Source organism: Nipponia nippon, unplaced genomic scaffold (genome assembly GCF_047370975.1).
Source record: "Nipponia nippon isolate SJK-2023a ecotype South Korea unplaced genomic scaffold, ASM4737097v1 scaffold_27, whole genome shotgun sequence".
NCBI lineage: Eukaryota > Metazoa > Chordata > Aves > Pelecaniformes > Threskiornithidae > Nipponia > Nipponia nippon.
In genome coordinates this window covers 6902291-6927350 of record NW_028262344.1, presented here as the reverse complement: position 1 = coordinate 6927350, position 25060 = coordinate 6902291, and the positions used below count along the sequence as shown (strand labels likewise).

At 45.9% G+C, this 25060-nt stretch overlaps 1 protein-coding gene across 2 annotated transcripts; it reads right to left on the bottom strand.

Annotated features, from left to right (window-relative positions):
• Window positions 1-86: 86 nt before the first annotated feature.
• On the bottom strand, window positions 87-23978 carry LOC104013822 (transitional endoplasmic reticulum ATPase). Of its 2 annotated transcripts, none has more exons than XM_087762723.1 (17): window positions 23811-23978; window positions 16995-17106; window positions 16435-16607; window positions 14089-14231; window positions 12964-13094; window positions 11102-11233; window positions 10586-10688; window positions 8627-8760; window positions 8221-8356; window positions 7057-7169; window positions 6249-6413; window positions 6016-6138; window positions 4725-4937; window positions 3118-3426; window positions 1475-1630; window positions 953-1107; window positions 87-535 (listed from the first exon to the last, which is right to left on the bottom strand). In XM_087762723.1, the coding sequence occupies exons 1-17, from the start codon at window positions 23825-23827 to the stop codon at window positions 430-432; spliced, it is 2421 nt and encodes an 806-aa protein (XP_087618849.1). In that variant the 5' UTR covers window positions 23828-23978; the 3' UTR covers window positions 87-429. The 2 variants fall into 2 exon arrangements, with proteins under 2 accessions (XP_087618849.1, XP_087618848.1); XM_087762722.1 differs by lacking the exon at window positions 23811-23978 and adding an exon at window positions 21466-21484.
• Between the last annotated feature and the right edge of the window lie 1082 nt (window positions 23979-25060).

The window sequence follows — 25060 nt, the reverse complement described above, 5'->3', positions numbered from 1 at the left end:
AAGATAGCATGTGAGACACAGGGGTTACAGAGACAGCACAAGCTACGCTGCACCAGTCACACACAAAGGAATTGCCAGGGCCTGGCTAGAGTTTTGTGGGATTTTTATTAATTTTTTTTTATTATTTTTGTGGGATATTTTTTATACAGGCTAGCATTGTACTCTTTGCTAAAGCTGCTGATTCTGCCACATAAACTAGAACAGAAATTTCTCAGAAATTAAGTCAGTTCCCCTCCTTGTTAATTCACGGTCTGCCTCTCAACTGAACAGCGGTCTGGATTTGTGTTTGCAGAAAACATTCTCTGTACAAAGTCTGATGTGCAGCTACACTGTTCTGACTGAGGAATAAAGCTGAGAGGCCACTGAACATTGGATTTTTCCCTGTACAATGTGGCCTGATTTGGAGTTTGGTCCACAGAGGACAGTGAGTTAACCATAGAGATCATCGTCATTGTCTTCGCTGTACACATTGCCCCCGCTGCCACCTCCTGTGCCTTGACTCGGACTGGCGCCGCTCTGGTTACCCGATGGGAACCTGCATGCAGTGGTGCAGAAGGGGAGAGAAGAGATGCTGTTCAAATGCCTCCTCACAGCTCAGCATGATCCCCTCCCTCCACACCAACACCCTGGTGCCAAGTAGGACACACAGGAGAAATGGGATGAAGCCTTACAGCAGGTCATGCAAAAGGCTTATACAACTGCTGGATGGCACCTGTGTTAAAGGAAAAAAGGGTTGATGGAATTCAGGAGCACTAACAGAGCAGCTACAACTGACCTGCAGCACAGCCTACACCCGCCACATGCTCAGCTGGCTGCTATACACACTGGGGAGAATGGGAAAATGTGGTGGAAGAAGGAATTTGTTACCCAGAATCCAGCAGAAAGCTGCCTCGGTGATCTGTTCTGGGGCTGGCTGAGCCATACTGCCCTCCCCCCACTCCCCCACAGTTACCTGAAGCTGCCAAAGCCACGGCTCTGCTGTAGAGTCTGTGCAAACATCTCGTATTTCCTGATGTCATTGTCACTGACAGAGCGTCGAGCAAAGCGCATGGCCTCCTCAAAGTGATCCCTGCGTATCTCGGGAACTGGGTCGTCCTCCTCCACTTCCTGCAGCAGGACAGAGGGCCCAGGTGAGCTGTGTGCCCAAGCTCCACGGCCTGACAGCTGCTCATGGCCTCCCTCTAGGCCAGGATGCTCCAATGCCTGCCAAAGTAGGGGCTGGAGAGGGACACTGTGACAGACTGTGAGTTACAGCTGCAGCAGGGGCCTTCTGAGCAATGCTGACAATGAGGCACCCCAGGAGGGCCTCGGCCTCCCACAAGATGAGAACAAAGTGCTCCAGCTCCACGCTCTGTGCTGAGAGCCCACTCATCCCCATCCAAGGATTATGGAGAGGAACGCATCCCGCCTCACCCATGGGCGGAGGTGGGCTGCCCATCTCACAAGCGGGGAAAGCTCAGAGTGCCCCACTCACCATAGCGGAAGGGTTGGTCTGCCTCTCACGTTCTCGCCTGATCTCACTCTCGATAGACTCACGGATGGCCAGTTTGCAGGCACGCTGGCAAATTTCTGTCAGGTCAGCCCCCGAAAAGCCATTGGTCATCTTAGCTAGGAAATCCAGGTCGACATCCTAGTGAAAAACAAACAAACAAACCAACCAACCAACCAACCAAGAGAGGCCTGTCCTTTACACCTTACACCCTCAGGTGACAAAGATGTATCTTTAGATCCCATGGTATCAAGATGCTGCCTTAACTTTGGCCAATTTTGAAAAGATTAGCTGTTAAGGTTCTTGTTTTTGGGAAAAGTTAACCACATACAAAGGCAGGCCACACTCCCCACACACCCAGCAAGACCCTGCAAAGCAGCTGTAAATCATAGAATGGTTTGGGTTGGAAGGGACCTTAAAGATCATCTAGTTCCAACCCCCCTGCCACAGGCAGGGATCAGGTTGCTCAAAGCCCCATCCAACCTGGCCTTGAACACTTCCAGTGAGGAGGCATCCACAACTTCTCTGTTCCAGTGTCTCACCACCCTCATCATAAAGAATTTCTTCCTAATAGCTAATCTAAATCTACCCTCTTTCAGTCTAAAACCGTTATCCCTTGTCCTATCACTACACTCCCTGATAAAGAGTCCCTCCCCATCTTTCTTGTAGGCCCCCTTCAGGTACTGGAAGGCTGCAATAAGGTCTCCCTGGAGCCTTCTCTTCTCCAGGCTGAACAACCCCAGCTCTCTCAGCCTGTCCTCATAGGAGAGGTGCTCCAGCCCCCGATCATCTTCATGGCCCTCCTCTGGACCCACTCCAACAGGTCCACGTCTGTCTTATGCTGGAGGCCCCAGAGCTAAACACAGTACTCCAGGTGGGGCCTCACGAGAGCGGAACAGAGGGGGAGAATGCCTCTGCACTGTTCACCCTCAAGAAGAGGCAGGTTGACTTGTAGATTTAGGATATGTTTTGCTCAGGTCTCAGCATTAGGAGTCAAATGAAACACTGTCAGACTGGAAATGGAGATGGGGCACAGGCAGACCAAGACAACCAACCTCCTCCTCCTCCTCCCCCTCAACTGAGGGAGCAGTACTGCAACCTCCTTTGAAGCTTTCCTTCCCAACAGCACCTAAAAAGGTAAGCTTGGCATAAAATAGCTTGAGCTCTCACTTGACATCTGCTTTTCTCTGATTAACTATCAGTTGCATTATTGCCTGCTCCCCAAGCAAGGGGCATAGCTCTTGCCTATGATAGAGTTCAGCAACAATTAACTGCAGTAGTTCCTCTTCAGTTTCCATTTCCCACCCCTGTTTTCTACATTTACTTTTCTTTCAGAGTACAAGAATCTTTTCCATCTTGCCATAACAGGCTTTCCTGTTCTCACACAGTGGGCAGAACTCCACTATGTGATAAAGACCTGCTATGCTTACACACCAACACCTAGCTTCGTTGATACTTAGTCTCAAGCCTCCCCCTACCTCTTCATTTCCATCCTTCAGGGACTGAAGGTTTCCCAGCTCTGTACTGCATGGAGCAGTCACCAGCCCTCTGCTCTATCCCCAGCTTGTGAGGAGCACATGCAGCACACAGCAAACCCAAGTCAGACACAGTCAGGGTGCAGATCCTACCTTGGCAACTGGTGATTTCCTCAGGTTGGCCTTAAGAATAGCAACCCGGGACTTCTCGTCAGGCAGGGGGATGTAGATGAGTTGATCCAGGCGGCCGGGGCGCAAGATGGCTGGGTCAATGATGTCTGGCCTGTTGGTGGCACCGATGATGAAGACGTTTTTCTTGGTGGACATGCCATCCATCTCTGTCAGGATCTGGTTGATGACACGGTCTGCAGCACCACCACCATCGCCGATATTCCCACCTCGAGCCTTTGCAATGGAGTCCAGCTCATCAAAGAAGAGCACGCAAGGGGCTGCTTGGCGGGCCTGCAAAAAGCAAATGGGAATGATTACTCCATGTTAATACCACCAGGCAAGGAGCACGCCAATTTCACACTAAGCCTACCCTACAATTAAAGCAGCTCAGAGGAGTACCAGAGCACTGCTGCTGCAAGGAGAGCTTGGAGGAGCTGCTCCGGAACAGTCTCCTACCACACAAACCCTCAATTAAATTCTCCTGAACAACAAGCTGAATTTCCCCAAAGCTAGCACTGTGAACCAAGCAGAAGGGTGGTAACTCCAGTGCCTAGAGGAAAAGCTGGAGCCAATTTGCCTGGACCAGAACTCTCCCTGCAAGATCTGGGGATGTCAATTGGTTATTTAGGCACTCAAGTATCAGTAGGCAAGATATATCAAATGGAAGGGAGAAATCCAATCACTGTCTTCAGCTACCTAATGGGTAGTTATAGGGAAAAGGATGAAAGACCACAGGCACAAATGGCTGCAAAGAAAATTCCAGTTAGAAATAAGGAAAAAAAATATTTCTTCACAATGAGAGAGCTCAAACACTAGCACAAGGCCCAGAGAGGTCAGGTATTCTCCATCCTTAGCACATGTTCAGAACACGAGGCCCTGAGCAACCTGGTTGAATTTCTAAGTTATCTCCCTGCTCTGGACAAACAGCTGGCCTCTGAGGTTCCCTCTCAACCTAAATTTTTCTCTCTCACTCTCCTTCCAACTTTGCTCTTTCAGAACCTTCCCTGACCACAGGAGTGAGGATTCCCAAGATAATCCATGCAGATACCTCCTGTCCCAGGAGGTCACGCTATCTACAGGGGAACTAGGTAGTAGGAGTGAGCTCCTTTCTAAGCCATATATATTGCAGGACAAGAATAGAATAGAATAGAATAGAATAGAATAGAATAGAATATTTCAGTTGGAAGGGACCTACAATGATCATCTAGTCCAACTGCAGAAGAAGAATCTGTAGCATGTTTTGAAAATCTGTAGAAGGTGATGGCTAATGAGGTATCAAAGTAAATTTTTTCAGGGATGCAGAGAATATCTATGCCATCCTAATGCTAGCCTCACTGCTAAGACACTGGGGCATTTATCATCCTGTAACAACAGATACAAATTGCAGCAGGAGAAAACCATTTAAATAGCTATGTTGCCAAAGAGAATTAATTCCCTAACATCAGGAAAGCAGCCTCTGCTCTCAGTGCAAGTGGGGAAAACACAAAACACACAAACAAGAACCAGGCCAGTAAGACAAGTGCAGTGAAGACAATGTTTTGGGGTTATCTCAGCACAAACATAGCACAAGGAGAAGAAGATACACTTACCTTGTCAAAGATCTCACGCACGTTAGCTTCAGACTCACCAAACCACATGGTGAGCAATTCTGGCCCCTTAATGGAAATGAAGTTTGCCTGGCATTCATTGGCAATGGCTTTGGCCAGCAGTGTCTTACCACAACCGGGTGGCCCATAGAACAGAACCCCTTTCGATGGGGTCATGCCAAATTTGAGGAACTTGTCTGGGTGTTCCACAGGATACTGAAGGAGAACAAAACAAACAAAAACCTCTCGTGATGACCCAGAACAGGTCTGTACCTTAGAATCACAGAATGGTTTGGGTTGGAAGGGACCTTCAAAGATCATCTAATCCAACCTCCCTGCCATGGACAGGGACATCTTTCACTAGATCAGTTTTGTTTCTGCTCCTACCAGAAACACTACCTGAAATTTCTGGTGGGTTAAACACAAGATTCTGCCTGCTTGGTGCCACTGGAGTTTTTAAATGGGTGCTGGTTTGAAAAGCACCACAGCTAAATTGTAAAGCTGCCTTAAACAGTCTATTTCTACCTATGAACTAAGTACCAGTTCAGGTAGTTTTCCAGCACACTTAACCCCAGCTTCACTCTGCCCTGCAGAAGCAAAAGGGAACAGCTCATTATCTAACCTATTTGCTCTGCCCTCCAGAGACAGGCAAGATGTCTGATGTGAGCATTTATCCTCCGCAACAAGGTCATAGGTGATGATTTTAACACCAGAAAATTAGACTGAAAAGTAGATTCTTTTATTCACAGACAAGCTGTTTCTACAGCGCCAACTGAAAGCAGGGACATATCAAACCCAAACCACCCCAACGCAGGCAGGCACCAGAAGTTTCCAGAGACCATTCATGACTTTGTTCCAGCCTCTCCTTTCATAGAAGGCTTCACAATTACTTCTCACCTATCCCTATGCTAATGCTTCAGAAGCTCTCTGTATGAGAATCTTCATCCATTTTCTGTCATATAAAGCCACCACGTAACAGGATTCTCAGCAGTGATCCCACTGCTGGTCTCCACTTAAGAGAAGCAGAACTGCTGCTGTTTCTGTATGTAGCAAAACACTCACCCAAGATGTCACTGTAGACTCAGCTAAGGAAAGCCTGATGCTGCTTCCCAGCATCTTCCTCTCCCTAAGTTCACTAAGATGGAACAGCATGGTATTTTCAGTCCATTGCAAGAAAATACCATAAAAATTCTGCATTTACCCTGTTCACAGCCCAAACAGGAATGTGAAGAGGTTCTGGATTTTATTATTATTTTTCAAGCTGACTAGGCAAAAATCTGTTGGAAACCCTTACCTGTACAAGCTCCTGGAGTTCTCTCTTTACATCTTCTAGACCACCAATATCTTCCCAGGTAACTTGTGGCACCTCCACCACAGTCTCCCGAAGAGCAGAAGGGTTGCTCTGGCTCAGAGCCCACTATCGTTAGAAGAAACAGCATTATATGAATTCTAACATGTTATGTTCACATGCTTCAGATAAGCAATTAGACATTGCACCCAAAAGAAAGAGGGACACTCCTGCATTACCCTGAAGTCATCCATGGTCACAGCCAGTGAGTTCATCACTTCAGCATCAATGGTTTCATCTTCTAGGTCTATGAGATCCATCTTCTTTCTGATAGCCTGAAGAGCAGCTTCTGAGCAAAGAGCAGCCAAGTCAGCACCAACATGGCCATGGGTCTCGTTTGCCACCTGAAAGCAGAGCACTGACTATGACTCAAGGATACAAGCAAGCGCTCTGCAAGGGCAATGCATGCTCTGGTCACTCACTCAGAGGTGCAACAAAACTCTGCAGGACAAGAACATCAGTGCTCTGCTGCAAATTCAAGACGAGTGCTATCACATATTTAACAGATAAAGACACTGCTGTTCCACCTCCTACTTGAGTTCAAAGCTGCAACTGGAATTCAGATGGTGTGCAGAAAGATAACTCTGAGGACTGCAGTTCTTCATTCAGGACAGAGATTACAGTAACCATCCAGTATCACCACAATGTTCACCCAGCTCTGTGAGCACTGTTTCAGGCTTGCTTTATTTTTAAAGAGAATGCCACAGCAAACAAACCCAGGAGGACAGTGGCAAGGCACTTCCAGACTGGACTGATACACATTTATTTCATTTAGCCATGCCATTCTTCACTAGCGAGTGAAGATTTTTGGTCACTGGTAAACTAGTTAGAAGGAAGCCCAGAGATCACACATTCGCCCAGTTTCATGCTGTCCTAAATGAGCAACTACGTTTACACAATCAAGCCATAACAACTCTTCCACTACAAAACAGAGCATCAGGAATGTATGCCTGCAGAGACAAGCTTTCCTAATAGCATGCTACTCACCTGTTCCAGATCCACATCATCAGCCAGTTTCATATTTTTTGTGTGGATCTGCAGGATCTCCAGGCGCCCGGTGGCATCTGGGATACCGATATCTACCTCTCTGTCAAAACGACCTGGGGAGTACAAAACATACGTTGAGCTGCTGATTCTGTGAACTAAAGGAGCTGCAGTTGCCACCTTCCTCTGACAGAGGAACATGATGACGAGCCACAAACACATACAATTTCAGAAAATGCCAGAGCTTTGGGTTTCTCTGCAGCATCTATCAGCACAGTAGTAGAGTCAGATCAGAGAAGGAGGAAAGGCTTTAGCCATTTAGGGAAATTGAGACTACTGTATTAACTAGAGTTCAAGATTATATAAACACAGAGGATTTCTGGTTTTTTTTCCAAGCCTCATTTATAGGAAAATATGCTTCCCCTAACCGACACACCATAAGACATTTTTGCTTATTCCTACCTTTGTGTCCTCAGCACAGGAGTCCACAAATACTGAAAGATTTAATTTTTCAGACCTTTCATAGCAGTACTCAAGTGGTGAAAAACATGAACTGCCCCAATATCTGGAGAGGCAGGAAACCTACGTATTACTGCAATATTAACTAAGGTACATATACTATCATTTTCCTCTAGCCATAGCTGTGCATTCAAATGCCTCACTACACATTTAAGAGGCCATTTTTTCCTGCAAACTTGACTGGTTTGCTATTATAGACTTTACCAACTGGTCATACAACAGACATTCATTCACACTGCAAAGTTTTGAAAACCTGAATCTCAGAAACTATCAGACTTCTCATCATAAAAGTAAGAGAAATTGGACAATTCAGAGCCTTCTGCAACCTGAGGCATGAACAACCCCTTAAGTGTTTAGTCCTGAAATAGCCTCACCTAACTGATGAAGTGAAAAAGCGTGCTACCCTTTAAGTATTTCATTATTTCTACAAGTTCTAACCTAACAAAGCACAGAAAGTGATACCAAAGGCTGGAAGCCTAGAAATAAATTTCAAACAAGTAGCTGGAGACAAGTCAATAGTTTATGTAACACACAGATGTCTAATATTAATTTCTGCTCAATCTTTCCAAGGCCCCTGAAGCATAGCCCATAACAAAATATCTGATACACACACACACACACACACAAAAAGATAGCAATCATGGTTACCAAATCGCCTGAGTGCTGGGTCAATGCTGTTAGGTCTGTTGGTAGCTGCCATAACGATCACATGTGCTCTCTGTTTCAGTCCATCCATAAGAGTCAACAGCTGAGACACTATGCGACGTTCCACCTCTCCATGTGTCTATGGAGAGAGAAAGTAATGATTAGACCAAAAGCTCTACAACACAGCACAGGAGCTAGTACTGCACCAGAGCAGACAGATACAACAGATGCGAGCTGTTAAGAAACATCGTGAACTATATTGGATTCTTCTAATATCCAACTTCTGACATCCAACTGAATTCAAGCATTAAGTTAAATACTGCTTTACCCTGTAGTCAAATGCAGATATTCACACCAGCTGCTACCAAAAAAAAGATGTACTCCTTTACCTTCTACAGGCTTTCTTTACCTTCTCTCTCTTAGGAGCAATGGCATCCAGTTCATCAATGAAGATGATGGCAGGAGCATTCTTCTCTGCTTCTTCAAAGGCTTTCCTCAGGTTGCTCTCAGACTCACCAGCCAGCTTGCTCATGATCTCAGGACCTGAAAAAATAATGGCACTGTGGCACCCAAAAGAGAGGCAGCTAGCCCCAAGGCATGCAGCTGAATTCTTTTAGTACAACGTTCACATGGGAGTATCTATATTTCATGCCAAAGCAACCAAGTTCATTAAATTTGCAGCTGAACAGGCAAGAACAGCATGCAGAATTACTTTCTATCATTATTCTGGTGTTTTCAGTTTACTCTAACAGAATGCAGCATTAGTCAATGAGCTACCTTTAGCCGCCTCTTTCCTTACCCTATTTCACATTTGGTGAGCTTCTCTGTAATGTGCCACCACACACAGTTAATGCCAGTCCTAGCTTGCAAGAGAAGCAATCAAATTATATGGTGATGAATTATCAGGGTAGGGAAGGAAAAAGCTGTAAGATATTGAAGCTGTCTTTAGCTTGCATTACACAGGTATACATTTACCTCTGTAAGATCCTATAAATGAGTTCCAAAAAACAAAACAAAACAAAAACACCACCAAAACACCAACAACCCAAAATCTATCTCCTCTCAAAGAATAAATAAATAAATGTGTAAGCACATCAATCCCAGAAGGAAGGACAGCATTCCCCTGAGATCTCCTACAATTGCTGAACGCTAGCGCAGGCTCACAAATTTATTCTGTTTTTACAGATTTTTCCATCATGCTGATGGGAGTGGTAATGAAGAGAAAAGTATGCTTCTAAGAGATCCAAGAAAAAGAAACCTGACCCTCAGGAGTGCAAAGCTGCTAGCTGACTGAAGTGCACCAGCTGCAGAGCCACTGGTGCAGGCAGGTACTAAGAGTGTTTCATTACAAGTAACTCACCAATTCATACCAGCTCTGTCTACAACACTGCCTGCAGCTCCAGGCTTGGGACTAGCAGACAGAGAATGCATCACTAATTCTGACAATGTTATTTTTATTACGCAATAGAAGTACAAGTGTCTAAAGAAACGTCTGGCTTATTAGCATGCAGTGACACCTTCCGTACACTTAGGAAGTATATGACAAGGGTGACATATAGTTAAAAACAGTCAATTTACAGCTGATATCTTGAGATACAAAGCAAGTCACTTCCCTACTGCTGCTCACTGCTATGCTGTGCTATACACTCACTCCTTTGCTTTCACCTTCATGGGTCTAAGTGATTGAAATCAGAAAAGAAAAGCAGCACTCCTTAAGTACAAACGTTCAGTTATTCCAGCACTGACTCTAAAATGGGACAGAAGAACAGTGAGGAAAATCTGGTCCATAAACCAGTATCCATCTCAACTGCTACAGGTAAAGAGTGATCAATAGGAGGTTCTGTCACTTGTAGCTAAGTTCCAAGGTACTCGTTATAACTTCAGGACAGTTCCTCTCAGTTAATGTTATGTGAAACAGAACAGGTCTTGTGCTTTACTTGGGGGGGTGGGGGTGGGGGGGGGTGGGGTGGAATCGATCTACAGCAGACCAGCTTCTTTTCTGAATGGAACATGCTGGCAGCAACAGAAACAAGTGTCCCATATACATAGAATAATCTCATCACTTCACTCCCAGCTCTACCCTCACCAACATAAATTAACACTCAGCCAGATAGACTCCAAGTCCCTGCATTGCAAAGCTGTCTTTCCAACCATCCTGCTACAAAACAATGAAGCTTAAGGGAAGTGCCGCTACAGACGCTTCCACACAAATGGCCTCTAAGCGTCCCCAGAGGCACACTTCAAAGAGGTAAGGAGGGATGTCAGGGAGACAACATGGCTCTATAAGCCCTATTAATACCATTCATTATCATGAGATGGATGAATGAGCACACAGCAGATCTGGGGCCAAAGCAGCCACAAAACTTACCATTGATCAGAAAGAAGAAAGCCCCCGTTTCATTGGCCACCGCTCGGGCAATCAGTGTTTTACCAGTGCCAGGAGGACCATACAGCAGGATCCCACGTGGAGGCTGAGGACAAAGGCAAGGGACTTAGGTGGTGAGCTAGTAACCGAATGCCTAAGTAGCTTCACAGTGAAGCTGTAAGCATTTGATAAAGCCAGTCTGAAGTTGTGATGCAAACTCATGCAACAGCTGCCATTCCAGCATTGCTATCAACACCCTTACTACTTTGCATGACACACAAACAAAAACCTTGCCAGTAACTGACAGTGCTGATTCAAAGCATCCTCCTGCTTTGCAAGTTGCCAATACTTTAATCTGTGTCCAAAACATGTAAGGAAATACTTTCTTAACACCAGCATTAAAAAAAAAAAAAACCCACAAATTATTTATTCCCCTCCCAATACCTCATAAACCTCCGACATCAAGAGTCATCCGCAAGGGCAAGCCCACTCATCCACCTGGTGCACTCGGAGACTTACCTTCACTCCTATGGCCTTGAAGAGCGCAGGGTGTCGGAGGGGAAGTTCCACCATCTCCTTGATTTGAGCCAGCTGCTTCCGGCAGCCACCAATGTCATCATAACCCACTTCATTCAGTGACTCTTCTTCATCCTACCCAAAAGGAAATACATTAAACATTTGAGTGAAAACAATAGTTCAACAATCCCTCCCGGTCTACAGAACCCAGGAATCCAGGTTTTTGCTCGTTGCCATTTTCTGCTGTCTTAAGGCTCTCACTTTCAAGTCTTCCTGGTGTCTTCTACAATTGTTAGCTCTCTCTTCCCAGACATGCAAAGGGAAATGCCTGTACATACCTAGACATCACTGAAGCCCACCCTCTTGAATGACAGCCTCTGCTGCCAGGACCCCTACAGACTCTAGCGCAAAACAAGTTGTGTGACCCTCTGATGTGGCTAACAAAGATAACAATAAACAATGAAGCCCAGTATAAAATATACTTATTCCTTAAACTGTAAGTGATATTTCTAACTACTTGACATACCCTAGCTACCATACAGTTCTCCAATATAGTGTTTTCTTTTGGGATTAACTCAAATTAACAGAGAATGTTAAGATCCAGATGTGCAGATAAGACCAACTGTAACCAACTCTTTCAGTATAGCTCTACAGCATCCATTCATTTGGCTGTCCAAATCTCTACTGGCCTTAGTTATCTGTAACATTAGGCCACACTAAAATAATAACATAACACAGCCTGGAATCTCAGAGGGGCTCAGTCCAAGCCCTACAAACAGGAACTTCAAGCACTGAAGGTCTCCAGGTCTGGAGATTTCTGCCCTCTCCGAGCCTTGCTCCAGGGTTTGGGGAAACCTTTTTCCTAATATCTATTGGGAATTTCCCTTGATCCAGCTTGTGCCATTGCCTCTAGTCCTGTCCCTGGGCGCAGCTCTCAGAAGAACCTGGTTATCCACCCCTTCCCATCAGGCAGTTGCCAGCAAGCCTGCCTCTTTGCCTTCCCTTCTCCATGCTACATCAACCCACTCTCCCAGCTGCTCTTCATTCATTCTGACCTCCAGCTCCTCATCATTTTGGTGGCCTTGGCTGAACTTGCTCCTACCTGTCTCTGCTGTATCCTGAAGAGCCCAAACTGGACTCATCCAGTGCCCAGACAGAGTCTCACAAGTGTCAAATAGAGGTGAATTTTTCAGAAGGCAGCTAACTACAAACCAGCACTCACCCTGATTTGCAGATAGTAAAAAGGCACTTACTTTATGAAGTATACAACCATCTTAGCTCATTTCTCTGAGATTTCCTACTCTGTAACAGTAAGGTGGCCAAGACCTGACAGGCAATCCACTCAGGCTGCCTCAAGCTTGGGACGCTCAAGGCTAGATACCTTAAGGGACTGGGGAACAAAAAAATAATAATTAAAAAAAAAAAAAATTCAACCATTTAGAGATTTCAAATTTCTCACTGAAAAAGCACTAATTGCTTTCTTTTCATGTGGCATGAAATTTAGCAACATTGTAAGCCCTCCCTGCTATGGATCAAGGGAACTTTGGAATTAAAAGATGCATCTAAGTCCAGCATGAGATATCCGGAAGCAGATGCAAAAACAGCTGCTGCCAAAGTATGGCACCTCATCAGCAAACCTAAGCATTGGTGCTATCTCAGCATCTGAGGAAGGATACTGGAAGCACATTTTTCTGACTACCTTCAGCAGCAGCTCATCTCCTGAAACCAGAGGTTTTAATCATTACATTCAATACACAAAATGTCAAAACAGGAACTGCAAACACTGCTTGCTCTTAAGGACTGTCACCAAAACAGATTTTGGACAGAGGGGATTCAGTAGAACCGCATGGCAGGATTCTGCTCACCTCTCGTTTGATGGGCTCTCCTTCACAATGGATCACTGTGTCCGGAGCCACTATGCAGTAAGGACTTGGATCTGTCTCCACCACTTTGAACTCCACTGCACGCATCCCTCCACGCACCAAGAAGATGTCACCTGTAAAACCCCACATTTCAGTAGCCTGCTGCAACAGATGTCTGCAAAATGTCAACCCTTGTACTACCAGCAGCCCCAGAGGACAAGAAAGTGGGTTACATAGGCATACACTGCTGGCATTTTTAACACTGCTCTGCATTTTAAACTCAAGAGCTGCATGTACTGTGACTACCCAAGCACCATTTAGATCTGTAGCAGTTGAAGTTCTCCAATTTCATCCAGAAACAAACAGCAAACAAAACCAGCAAACAACAGAAAAGAATACTCTGCCTAAATACAAAACACAAAGGCAAAGAATCACATTTCTTTTCCATTCAGTTTCAATTTAACATTTCTAAAACAGGCAAAAAGCCCTAACTTAATAAAAATTCATTTTGAAGTTGTTATAACTAGTTGTTACTAGTTATAACTGGTTGTCTCCAGAAGCAGAATAATATATAATACTGCACTATGACTCCTGGCTAAACTGGGCTACAAAAGCTGGATAACTTCAACTTGTGTTTATACTGTATTAGGACCTATTTGTTCCAGCAGAAGTGCTACTAGCACAACTCTAAAAGTATATTTGTGTTTTATGCACTCTCCCAGTTATTAATTAAATTACTTTGAAAAAGTGAATTTAGTCAGGGTGCCAGCTAGTATATCCAACCAACTGATTAATATGCGGGCAACTCCCCAATCCCATCAAGTGGTAGCAACTCAGGAGAAAATCTCATTAAACTGGGTTCTACCTGAGCCTTTTCTGATGCTCTCCCATCCCATATAGCAAAAAACCACAGGAGAACTATCAAGCTGCTCTGCCAACCAGCAAGATATCACCCTTTCTTCTGAAGATTAGGAAAAAAATTAAATCAGCACCAGCAAAATCTCACTCTACAGATGTCAGTCTAATGCTTTGTGGAGATCTGTGCAAGCTTCTAGAAATTCTCTTTATTCAGTCTCAGGACTAGCTCACACTTGCTGCCATCAGGACTTCAATAACAGGTGCTATTACCTTTCCTGATGGGTCTGTATGCTTCCAGGAAGTACGGCTTGAGATAGACCTCAAACAGATTCCCTGTTATCCCTTCTACCGTGTCATCAATTGGCAGCACATGGATACGTTTGCCATATTTCACATCTGGGCAAGGCTGGATGCTGCAACAGAAGAAAACTCCAGTTAGCCATATCATCCTGGACTTACACCCGAGTCTGGAAAAGGCAGTGATGTCCCTTCCCAGGCCAGTACAAATGCCAGAAAGGACCCTCCAAAGCCCTGGTGAGACTTCCCACCTGCATAAGAATGCTGACAAGGCAAAAATCATGCCCATCAGAGAGCTAGTCTTCACAACACATGCTTTCCTTCACTCCTCTCAGCCCTATCCAAAACTGCTGGGGAGTTTCATACTTTCTTCCTACCCCCTGCTCTTCTGTAGCCCCCCTTACCATCCCCAATGCACATTCACAAGTTACTAATGCAGCTTAAAGACCTGCGAGAGTCACGAGCTAACTTTTGTTTCAACAAGGAGCTACTGCTGAACCAACTGTAAGGGAAAGAGAGCTGGGGGAAACTCTTTGTTTCTTTCTCTCTCTCATAACTTACTACAGAGAATAGAGCTCCTGTTGCTGATAACCCTGATTCTGAGCAAAGGCTCTCACAGTACCAACCAGGGGTAGCCAGGTGTCTGTCAATCCCCCTTTGTGGAGACTGACATTTAGGTTAAAGCCTGAAGGCCCCTTCCCCCTTTTTAAATAAACATTTCAGCTATTATTTTACAGTGTAGGCCAACAGCCTACTGTAGCGACAGCTCAGAGTATCAAGCTGTGGCAGAGAGGCAGAAAGCTCAAACTGGCTTTGCCAGCTAAGAAAAGCCTATGTGGAACTGCAGCTGAGCATGCAACTTTTCATACGCTACTTTGTTAGAGACTCTTAATAGATTCTTTTACCACGTGCTTTACAGAGAGGATATAGCAGAAGAATAAAGGAAAAGACAGACTGTGCCAGAAGGAAAACAGTTGACAGACTACAGGCAGGAAGTGATTAGCGCATGAATCTGGATTTTGGCAGAAACCAGGCCACAGAAAGTAACACAATAAGTACTTAAAGATCAGCAAGAGAAACTTTGAGAGCAAGAGGTGTGAAAATTCTCTGACCCTTGCAACAAAGCTAAGACAATCAGTAACACATCTGGAAGGCTGAGAACCACTACAGACACAGTCCCAGCAGAGAAGGGGAGAGCACAGGCTGAACTGTCACACTAGAAATTACTCCAACAGTAACCTCACATCAGGTTAAAGTAAGGATTCACCTTTATTTTAAACCCACAGACTGGCTCAAAGCACTGTTCTGTTCCAACTACAGTCGTGTTTAAAACTTGCGTTTTCTAGTGGTAGAGAGATGGGTGGAACAGACTCGTTCCTCTCCTCTACAAAGTTCGTATGAAACACATTTTGCATTTAAAGATTATTCCAGATATCACTCCAGGAAGTCTAGTGTCAGAAACCAGGCTCCAATTTTCCCAGAACATGCACGATATTCCAGATTAGGAAGATATTCAGAAGGAAGAGCTGCCAACCCTCACATATTTAAGCCTGCAAATTAGCATTTTTATGTTTAAGAAATGCTCACATGTTTTTCCCCCCACTCCCATCATAGAATGGAACCTGCCTCCTGTAAGCCAAGATGTATACGTGTATACATTCAATGCTTTCCCACTGCCTTCTGCAAGTGTTGTACAAAATTCCTGCAACACTGTTAAAGCATTCCTAATTTTAAAATTATGTTATAACAAAAATTGGAACATAAACAACCTTCAAGGATTTTTAATTTTGCTATCTGACTGCTTCATGTTTTTTTTCACTCATTTCTAGCAAGTTTTAACTTCTGTTTGTCATAGGGCAGCTCAGTGCTTGAGCTAACCATACTATGAGATCAATTACAATGTTGCTTACTGCTTTCCACAGTTAACTTTGTAGACATTAAAAATTTAGACAGGAAAGACTCGTGAATTCATCTGACTGTAAATTTGGGAAGAAGACCATGACAACAGTGGGGTAATTGAACTACTTAATTTAATGACAGGACCTGGGCTTGTGAAGGTCCTGAAGAGACTTCAAGAATCTTTAGCATCATTTTTTAGTATTAATCTGAATATGCATACAGCCAGAAACACATGCAAAAGCAAATGGAGATCCCTGATGTAGGGGACACACTTGAAAACATTTCTGTGATCTCCTCTGGAAGATGTAAGAATACTTCCTGCAGACTCTGTCTCTGCTACAGACTGAATCAATTCAGAGCCAGTGCACAAGTTATTTAGGTGACCCAGGGATACGCAACAGTTCGCAAACTAGTCCTCACCTGATCACGTCACCCAGGCGCACTCTCAGGTTGTTGCGAACAACCCTATTCATGCGAATCTTCTCATCTGAGCAGGTATCATCTGACAGAACAATGCAGACTGCTTCTCTCCTCTTCTTTCCTTTTAGCAGAACAGTGTCTCCTCTGAACAGTTGCAATTCATCCATTTTTGCCTGTAAACAATAACAGCATTAGAACAAGCTTTTGACAAAACAAGAATTCAAGTGTTTGAAGGAGAGTTACTTGACTTTGGAGAATTACATCTTGGAAGCAATATACTAGATCTACAAAGACAGAGGCTCCCACTACACCGGTCAAGAGCTAATCCTGAAGCCAGACTAAGGGCACAAGCTCAACTGAATCCTAGAAGTTGGGAATCAAAATATATTTTATCATGGAAGAGCATTAGAAAACAAGACAACCCACCTCCCTCACTTGTAACTGCTGCAGCTTCTGACACAAATACTTAGATTCATGTTGCAAAGTTACATTTCAAGTTAATAGACAGCAACAGCTTGCATATTACCAGATTAAATGCTTTGCTTTTATAGATGACGCACCTGGGACAGTGACACAACACTGTTGTCTTCATTGATGGCTTCATCAACAATTAACCGATTGGGCCTGTTCTTCTGCTTCAGAATAGCAGTCGATAAGTCATCCACTTTAGAACTGGCAAAGAAAACAGAAGTTAATGAGTCCAAGCGATATTGCTCCCCCCTTTCCAGCCACCCCCCTGTTTTGGTCTCCATTTTCTACAGGTTTCTTTGTTGCCTTGTCTTTTAGAAACCATACTTGTTTATAAAACAAAGGAGAATATTATTCCTAGGCACCAGTTTCAGGAGTTCAAAGCAGAATGTATTCTGTCACTAAATATAACTACTTTACTAGCCTCAAATGGAAATAGCTATGAAGCTATCTATGAAAAGAAGTGATCAGTGAGATGTTGCTGACTGTAAGATGTTTGGCCTAAAAGAATTAGTCAGACTCATCTGAAATCATATATAACCACTGCCACCGAAACAAAAGTTCAAGTCTATTTGGTGTCAAATCCCAGATAAATAGGGGAATTAAAGGACAATGCTGCAGCTCCCCTGACAGGAAGAGTTGCAAGAGTTTAGCCTGTCAAGGCCTATTAGTTAAATCTAGCAAACCAGTAGAAATATTCAAGTGCTCATGAAAAATGGGTTGGTTTGTTTGGTTTTTTTTTTTAGGATATAAGCACCTTTCCATAATACCTTCACAGGAGTCACGGCAGCTCTAGCCCACTACACCACAAGAAATATGACAGATAATTCATTTGCCTTGACAAAATGGAGCACATAAAACAGCAAGGAAACAGAAGAAAGGCAGATGAAATTATTTCCTTCAAAATCTAATACAGCAAATAATTCACTTTACGAAAGAAATATGAACTTGAACCAACTGATTCCCGAGGAGCTCTTGGAAGTTGTACAATAGCCAGCCACAACAGTAGCAGACCATTGTAACTCCCCTTGGTGGACATCTGACTACTCTCTCAAAGTAGTCCAGATGTGACAGTGACTAAGGTCGGAATAGAAAACTGTGCACAGTTTGGTTTGATTCTCACCAAAAAGAAAAAATAAAGTCTTCCTTTGTCCTAAGCAAGTGGCAAGCACCAGCAAAGAGTAGGAAGCTTTGTAGACAACTGTGTTGGCCGTACACTTTGGCTCCATTTCACTGTTTTAAGGACAAAATAACCAGAAGAAATCAAACCTTGAGTGGAAGTGGCAGAGCAAGCAGCTATACAGCACAAAAACAGACCATGGCAGCAGTGCATCACTTGGCATGCTCACTGCATTTTTAAAAGTACATCAGAGAGAGGTGACATACCCGAGGTCCCTCCACCCCTCAAGATAGAGGTTTTTCCAAGACAGACTATGTGGTATTGGCTCCTTTCTCTGACATGTAAAAGGGGGAACACCACCAAGCAAGCCTATGAGGGCAGCCAGATTGTTTCCAAAAGGTTTTCAAGCTCTGCATAAGCCCTGGTAGCATAGGAAACATGTTGGAAATGAGAGGCAACATTATTTTAGAGTGAACAAAAGGAGGAGTTGTAAAACATGTCTTTCCTGGACTGCTAGCACTGGGAAAGTCGCCTTTTTTCCTCTCTTCATTAAAGAATGCAAGAGGTAAGAAATCGACATCCATCCCTTTCAATGATCTTCTCTCACAGTATCCTCCTGGACAAAATGTCCAGCATACAGCTGGATAAACACATAATGCAATGGGCGTGCAATTGGCTGATGGGTCAGGCTCAAAGGGGTATAGTAAATGAGGTTACATCGGGCTGGCGACCAGTCACCAGCGGGGTTCCGCAGGGATCCATCTTGGGGCCAGTGCTCTTCAATACCTTCATAAATGACTTGGATGCAGGACTGGATGGTTTGTTATCAAAGTTTGCTGATGACACAAAATTGGGAGGAGCCGTTGACACTCTCAAGGGCAGAGAGGCCCTGCAGAGAGATCTGGACAAATCAGAGAGCTGGGCAATCACCAACCGTATGAAGTTTAACAAGGGCAAGTGCCGGATTTTGCACCTGGGACATGGCAACCCTGGATGTCCATACAGACTGGGGAACGAGAGGCTGGAGAGCAGCCCCACGGAGAGGGATCTGGGGGTTCTGGTCGACAGCAAGTTGAACATGAGGCAACAGTGTGCCCTGGCAGCCAGGAGGGCCAACCGTGTCCTGGGGTGCATCAAGCACTGTATGGCCAGCCGGTCGAGGGAGGGGATTGTCCCGCTCTACTCTGCACTGGTGCGGCCTCACCTTGAGCACTGTGTGCAGTTTTGGGCCCCACAGTACAAAAAGGATACAAAGCTACTAGAGAGTGTCCAGAGGAGAGCCACAAAGATGGTGAAAGCTTTAGAGGGGGAGCCAGACGAGGAGCAACTGAAGTCACTTGGTCTGTTCAGCCTGGAGAAGAGGAGACTGAGGGGAGACTTCATCGCGGTCTACAGCTTCCTCACAAGGGAAGGAGGAGGGGCAGGCGCTGATCTCTTCTCCCTGACGACCAATGATAGGACCCGAGGGAACGGCAGGAAGATATGCCGGGGGGAGGTTTAGGTTGGACATTAGGAAAAGGTTCTTCACCCAGAGGGGGGTGGAGCACTGGAACAGGCTCCCCCAGGAGGCAGTCATGGCGCCAAGCCTGACAACATTCAAGAAGCATTTGGACAATGCCCTCAGACATAATGGTGTGAATTTTGGGGTTGTCCTATGCAGGGACAGGAGTTGGACTCGACGATCCTTGTGGGTCCCTTCCAACTCAGGACATTCTATGTTTCTATGATCATGTGAGATGTTACAGATCCATTCTCTAAACCCAAAAAGACACAAGAAAGGCTGCTGGATACATCCAGGAAGGGGCTCATGAATTCCATCTTCAGCCTAAAATGTGGTCTTGGTAGAGTCCTAAAAGGTCTGGGATTTCCAGGAAAACTGAGAGCACAATAAGAAAACTGAAATCAATACATCATCAGGCCAGACAGGATCATGTGGTTAAAACAGTGGATAAAAACAACCACCTACTTGTAAGGACCTTGCCTCAGCATTAGTTCCTGGACACTGGAAATTAATTTAGCAGGTAGATTTTAAAACTTGAGCTAAGGGACACCAGAAAGAAACAATTTTAGCCTGTTCAAAGCGTGAATGTAAATCATACCCCTCTGCACATGAGATGTGGATCCAAAGGCCTTTTGATAAGAAACTGCTGCCAGACTTCGACTACATAAACTGTCACTGAAACTGAGTGGCTGTCCCTCAGGATGCAGAGACTGCTGTGCAGCCTAAAAAATGGTCTGGGATACAAGATAAAAATAAATGGAAGAGGAACTGGGCAGCAAGTGGAAGCTTTTGGACCAAACCTTTCAATAAACTAAAAGCTGTATCAATCTGGAAAAAAAGTTCAGATACCTTCTGACACACAGCAGTGCTGAACAGCACAGCAGGAGGTCCACTTAGTTCTGCTAAATGTGAGAAAAAAAGTTTTAGTACTGAAGAACTGAATCTGCACTTTCCTAAGTAAGAAGCGAGAGCTGGATCAATGTTGTCAGTACATTACTGCACTTAAAGCAATTGAAAAGCTTGGAGGCATTAAAAATGGAATAAAGATCTCCAAGAAACAGCATGCAGACATCTAAACGCATGGGGTCAGCTTCAGTTATCTGACCTGACAGTTCTGCAGACAAAGAAACAAAAGTGTTAAGAAATTACATGACAGCTACACAGGAGAGTGATGTTATTTCTCCTACAGACAGGGGTAAGGACTTTGACAGACAAGCACTACCCATCTTCCAGTAGCAATTTAGAATATTATTATCACCATTTGCCCTCATTGCATCTCTCCTGGGGGTTCCTCATGCTGTAACTGAGATGACGGATGCACTTCAACCACGATCAGACAATCCCCGACATCTATGCATCAGGGAAGGAGAGCCTGAACTGAAAATACTAAGCAGGAAAGCCTAAGGCGTGGGTTGGGGTTCTCTCCTGCCAACTTTCCTACGTGTGCTGGCAAAATTCAGCAAAGGGCAGGACAGAAAGCTAACCTAGGTAATTTTTAAAGCTCCTCAATGAGTTTCCCATCAGAGAGAGCCTGGTGCAAATCCTCTAGATCATCTCCCCTACTCACCCCTTTTGTCAGCTTCCTCACACACTTTCCCTCTCGCTCCTTTCTTTCACTAACTCAACAAAGAGATAAACTGAACGCAAAATGTAGCTTTAGAGCTGTTTTGGAATTAAAAGGAAATTCAAAGCCTGCATCAAGCCTGCCCCTAGACAGAGGCCAGAAGCAGGACATAATGGCACAGCTAATGGCCAAACTTGCATATAAAGTGCAAGACATCAATAAAATTGAAGCAAATATGTACTAGCCCTAATGACCAACAATAATGGGTACCCAGTTTCCATCCTTAGCCCCCTTTTCTCTCTCAGTAAAGCAGTCCAATAGCCCCATTTGACACAGGGAAGGGGGGGGACGGGACACGGACAACTTTTTACAACTTACTTCACTTGATCGTTTTTCTCTGTGTCGGAGCTCCCCTTGTTCAGCATGTGATAACGCCCAGAGGCTATGCATTGTGGTGGACAGTATGAAGAGTGAGAGCAGAAAGTAATTACTGATTCTTCTGAAAATGACTACCAATCTCTAAAGCTCCACATAAAGTAGGGAACTAAGGTGTTCCTGCAAGTTTGTGATAAATATACAACGAAAAGTCACCGACTCAAAGCGATTCCAGCTTCAGTAACGAAAGTGAAAACAGTCATGCCTTCTGTATGCTGGTGTGCCTTTTTATCAATGCCCTCATGAACTCGCTTCCAAGATAAAACCTGTCAGCAGTTTCTTACCACCTTGAACCTGAACATCCATGTTACAGACTGAACTACTTTTCCCAGGTAAGTATGAAAAAAAATAAATCCATAAAACATTTTATCCATTGAAGCAAATAAGTGAAATATCTGATGAATTGTTTATTTTCTGTAAGAGGCTATAAATATGAATGTTTTTAAGAGTAAATTATTTAAATCTCTATTTTGATATCAGTATTCAACCCGCAAATTTTCTTCTAACTGCTACTCAAAAGGATTGGAGTCCTAGACAATTTGCGCAATGTGCAGTATTGCCAGTTCTGGGAAAGACATCTGTACATTCTCCATACTACTGTAGGAGTCCCAGTGTATGGTAGCAGTTGTGAAAGCGCATTTTTGTAGTTAATTTGTAGTGAATTATGAAAATTTTGTATTTTTTGTAGTGAATTATGAAAATACATTGAATTGCAAGTCTGCAAAAACGTGCGTGTGTATTTTTAATATACACGAATATTGCCAGATAGATCATCCCAGATTGACTATCATTGCCAGATAGATCATCAAGGCAAGAAAACACCTGGGGCTTAGTTTTGAGGGTATGTGGGGGATGAAAGGGATGGGGAGGATTGGTTTAGTATTGTGATGCACCATCAGTGAGCGCGACGGTACGAGGCTGCTGATCGCGTGGTGTCAGGGAGGCAGGAGCTGGGCACAGGGAAGCTGATATCCAGCCACTTACTGGAACAGCACATGACAACCAAGCAGGGAGTTCATACCCATGCTCAAGATGCCAAGTTCTCAAATACTGTTTCAGACAGGTATGCACACGAAAAACAAGAATCTCTATTAGCTCTTGCAATGCTACTTGCTGTGCTAAAGCTCAGTTCAGCAAGATGGCTGCCAACAGCATTGACCCAAAAATTGCAACTAAAAAGTAACTGTTTTCCAGTTGCAGACTAACTTTTGTTGATTCCTATGTGGAGAGAACAACTTTGCAAAAGTAGAAATTTCTTTTTAAAGATGCCGTTCACCTCACTCAGACTCAAAATATGCCTTTGAGACCATCACTTCCATCACAAGCTCTACCACGGACACTATATTCTTGGTACACCTTGCTGGAACTGATTTAGTAGGACCAAGTAGGTCTAAATTGCAGGAGTTGCAAAAGAAAAGAAGATAAACCATGGACACTAAAGGGACTGAAAGTACCTCTGGCGAGGCCAACGTCACTTAAAGTATTCTTGGATTTGGGAAATTATCTTCAGGTTCTATTTTTACTCCTCTCAAGGGGCAATGATGTGGCTTGCACACGTGGGCTGGGAGCTGAGACACCAGTATTACTCAACTCATTTTTGAGGAGCACAAAAGATGACCCTCAGCCTTGAACCAAAACCAGAGTGAGGCAAGACACCAGAGATGAAAATATAGCCGATTGCCTCAGCTGCCACAGAGGCCAGCCCGGCACAACATCTCTGCCCCTTCTACTCCCAAGTTACTTCTAGCCCCGACCCGAGGGCCGCTGCGGGCCTGCGGGGAGGAGGCCGGAACATGCCTCTCCCCCCTCGCTGCCCCGCCAGCCGCTCCACTGCTTTCCCCGGCGCTCTAGGGCCTGGAAGACAAAGCCCTCCCTGGCTGAGGCCTAGCCCAGGCGGGACGGCCCCGGGCGGGGGCACGGCCAGAGCCCAGCGGGAGGCCCAGCCTGGCCAGGCCTCGCCTCGCCCCTCCATGACTCGACACTTCCCGGGGAGGCCCAGCCGGGAGGAGGCGGGGGAGAGGGGCGGTGGCGCGCGGGGCCCCCCTGCGAGCACGCGCCTGGCCGGGCGCGCGCGAGGAGCGGCCCATCCCCCTCCCAGCCCCGCCCCCACCTCCTCAGAGCCTGCATGACACAGCGGGATCGGGGGCCGGATCGGGCCCGCCGCCGGGCCCGGCCCGGGCAGTGCCGCGCGGAGGCGAAGTAAGGAGAGGTAGGCCGAGGCCGAGCCGGGCCCAGCACCACCGCGGCCAGAGCTAGGCCACGGCCCGCCGCGGGCGGCTCACACTTACTCTGATCCTGAGGCCATGGCGCTGAGGGGGGGGAAAGGGGCGAGGGGAAGCGGCCGGCGGCGGCTCCTCAAGACGTGCGGCGACGGCGGGTCTCGGACAAGCTAGCAGCAGGTCGGGACGCTTCACGCTGACTGAACCTCAGAGCCGACTCATCGGAAGGAAAAGCTCCGCCCCGTGCTGCCTCGCCTGCCTAGCAACAGCGCGCGCTGACCAATCGAAAACTCTACCCGGTCAGCGCCTCAGCCAATCGGGAAGGCGGAAACGAGGGGACGAAGAAAAAAAAGAACGAGCGCTCTCCCTCCTCCGCTCCGCCCCTCTCCTTTCCCTTCCCAATCGTCACGAGCCAAGCGCAACACCCGTCAGCCAATCGCAGCACCGCCCCTGTCGTCGCTGTTCTACAGGGCAACACGGGTCGGGCAGCCAATGGCAAAAATCCACCAATGGGAAAATCCAGGTGGAAAGTCCCACCACGACGGCCATCCAGGCTAGCCTCGCCTCGCGATTGGCTAGCGCCCGAGGAAAGGGAAACGCGCGGGGAGAGTTGCAGCCAGTCAGGAGGGGCGGGAGGTGGGTGCTAGAGGAGCAGTCGGAGTTCGCTGAGCGCACCTGGCCTTAGCCGGCGGGGTCGTGGGCGCGGGCAGCGGGGTGGGTTTGGTCCCGTTGGGGGTGGTCCCGGGACGGCCTCGGCGAGGCTTTGGGGGGACGCGCTCCAGAGGCTTCATTTCCCCCCGGGTGAAAAGGTGTGTGTAGGGGCCTGATCTTTCCTCTCTGCCCAAAGGTACCCGCGGGGCTCCTTTCCCCGATTTTTTTTTTTTTGCAGGTTTTCTTTTCCCTGATTATTTTTTTTTTTGCGGGGCTGGACTGCCCCGCCAGGTCCTACTGCCACTCATCCCAGCACAGACCCTGCCCCATCAGGGGTTTGAAGCTCTAACTCCCCTTGAACCACCCAAAACAGCCCTCCCGCAGCTCTTTCACCATCACCGGCCACCCCTCCGTGACCCGCTGCCCTCCAAGTACCACTTCCCTGTCTGTTTGGGCACTCACATCCCCACTTGGGTGGTGTTTCCTTAGAGCCAGAAACATTGCTGGAGCCAAGTGGCATTGCACCCACAGCCCTGGCCCTGCTCACGTCAGGGGGGAATCAGGTGTGTCCAATGCCTGTTCTCAACCATCCAGTGCTGGCAGGCACTCCCTTGTTTTCTCCTAGTGTTATCCCAAATGCAGGGTCATTAGCCTGGCATGCAGATGCC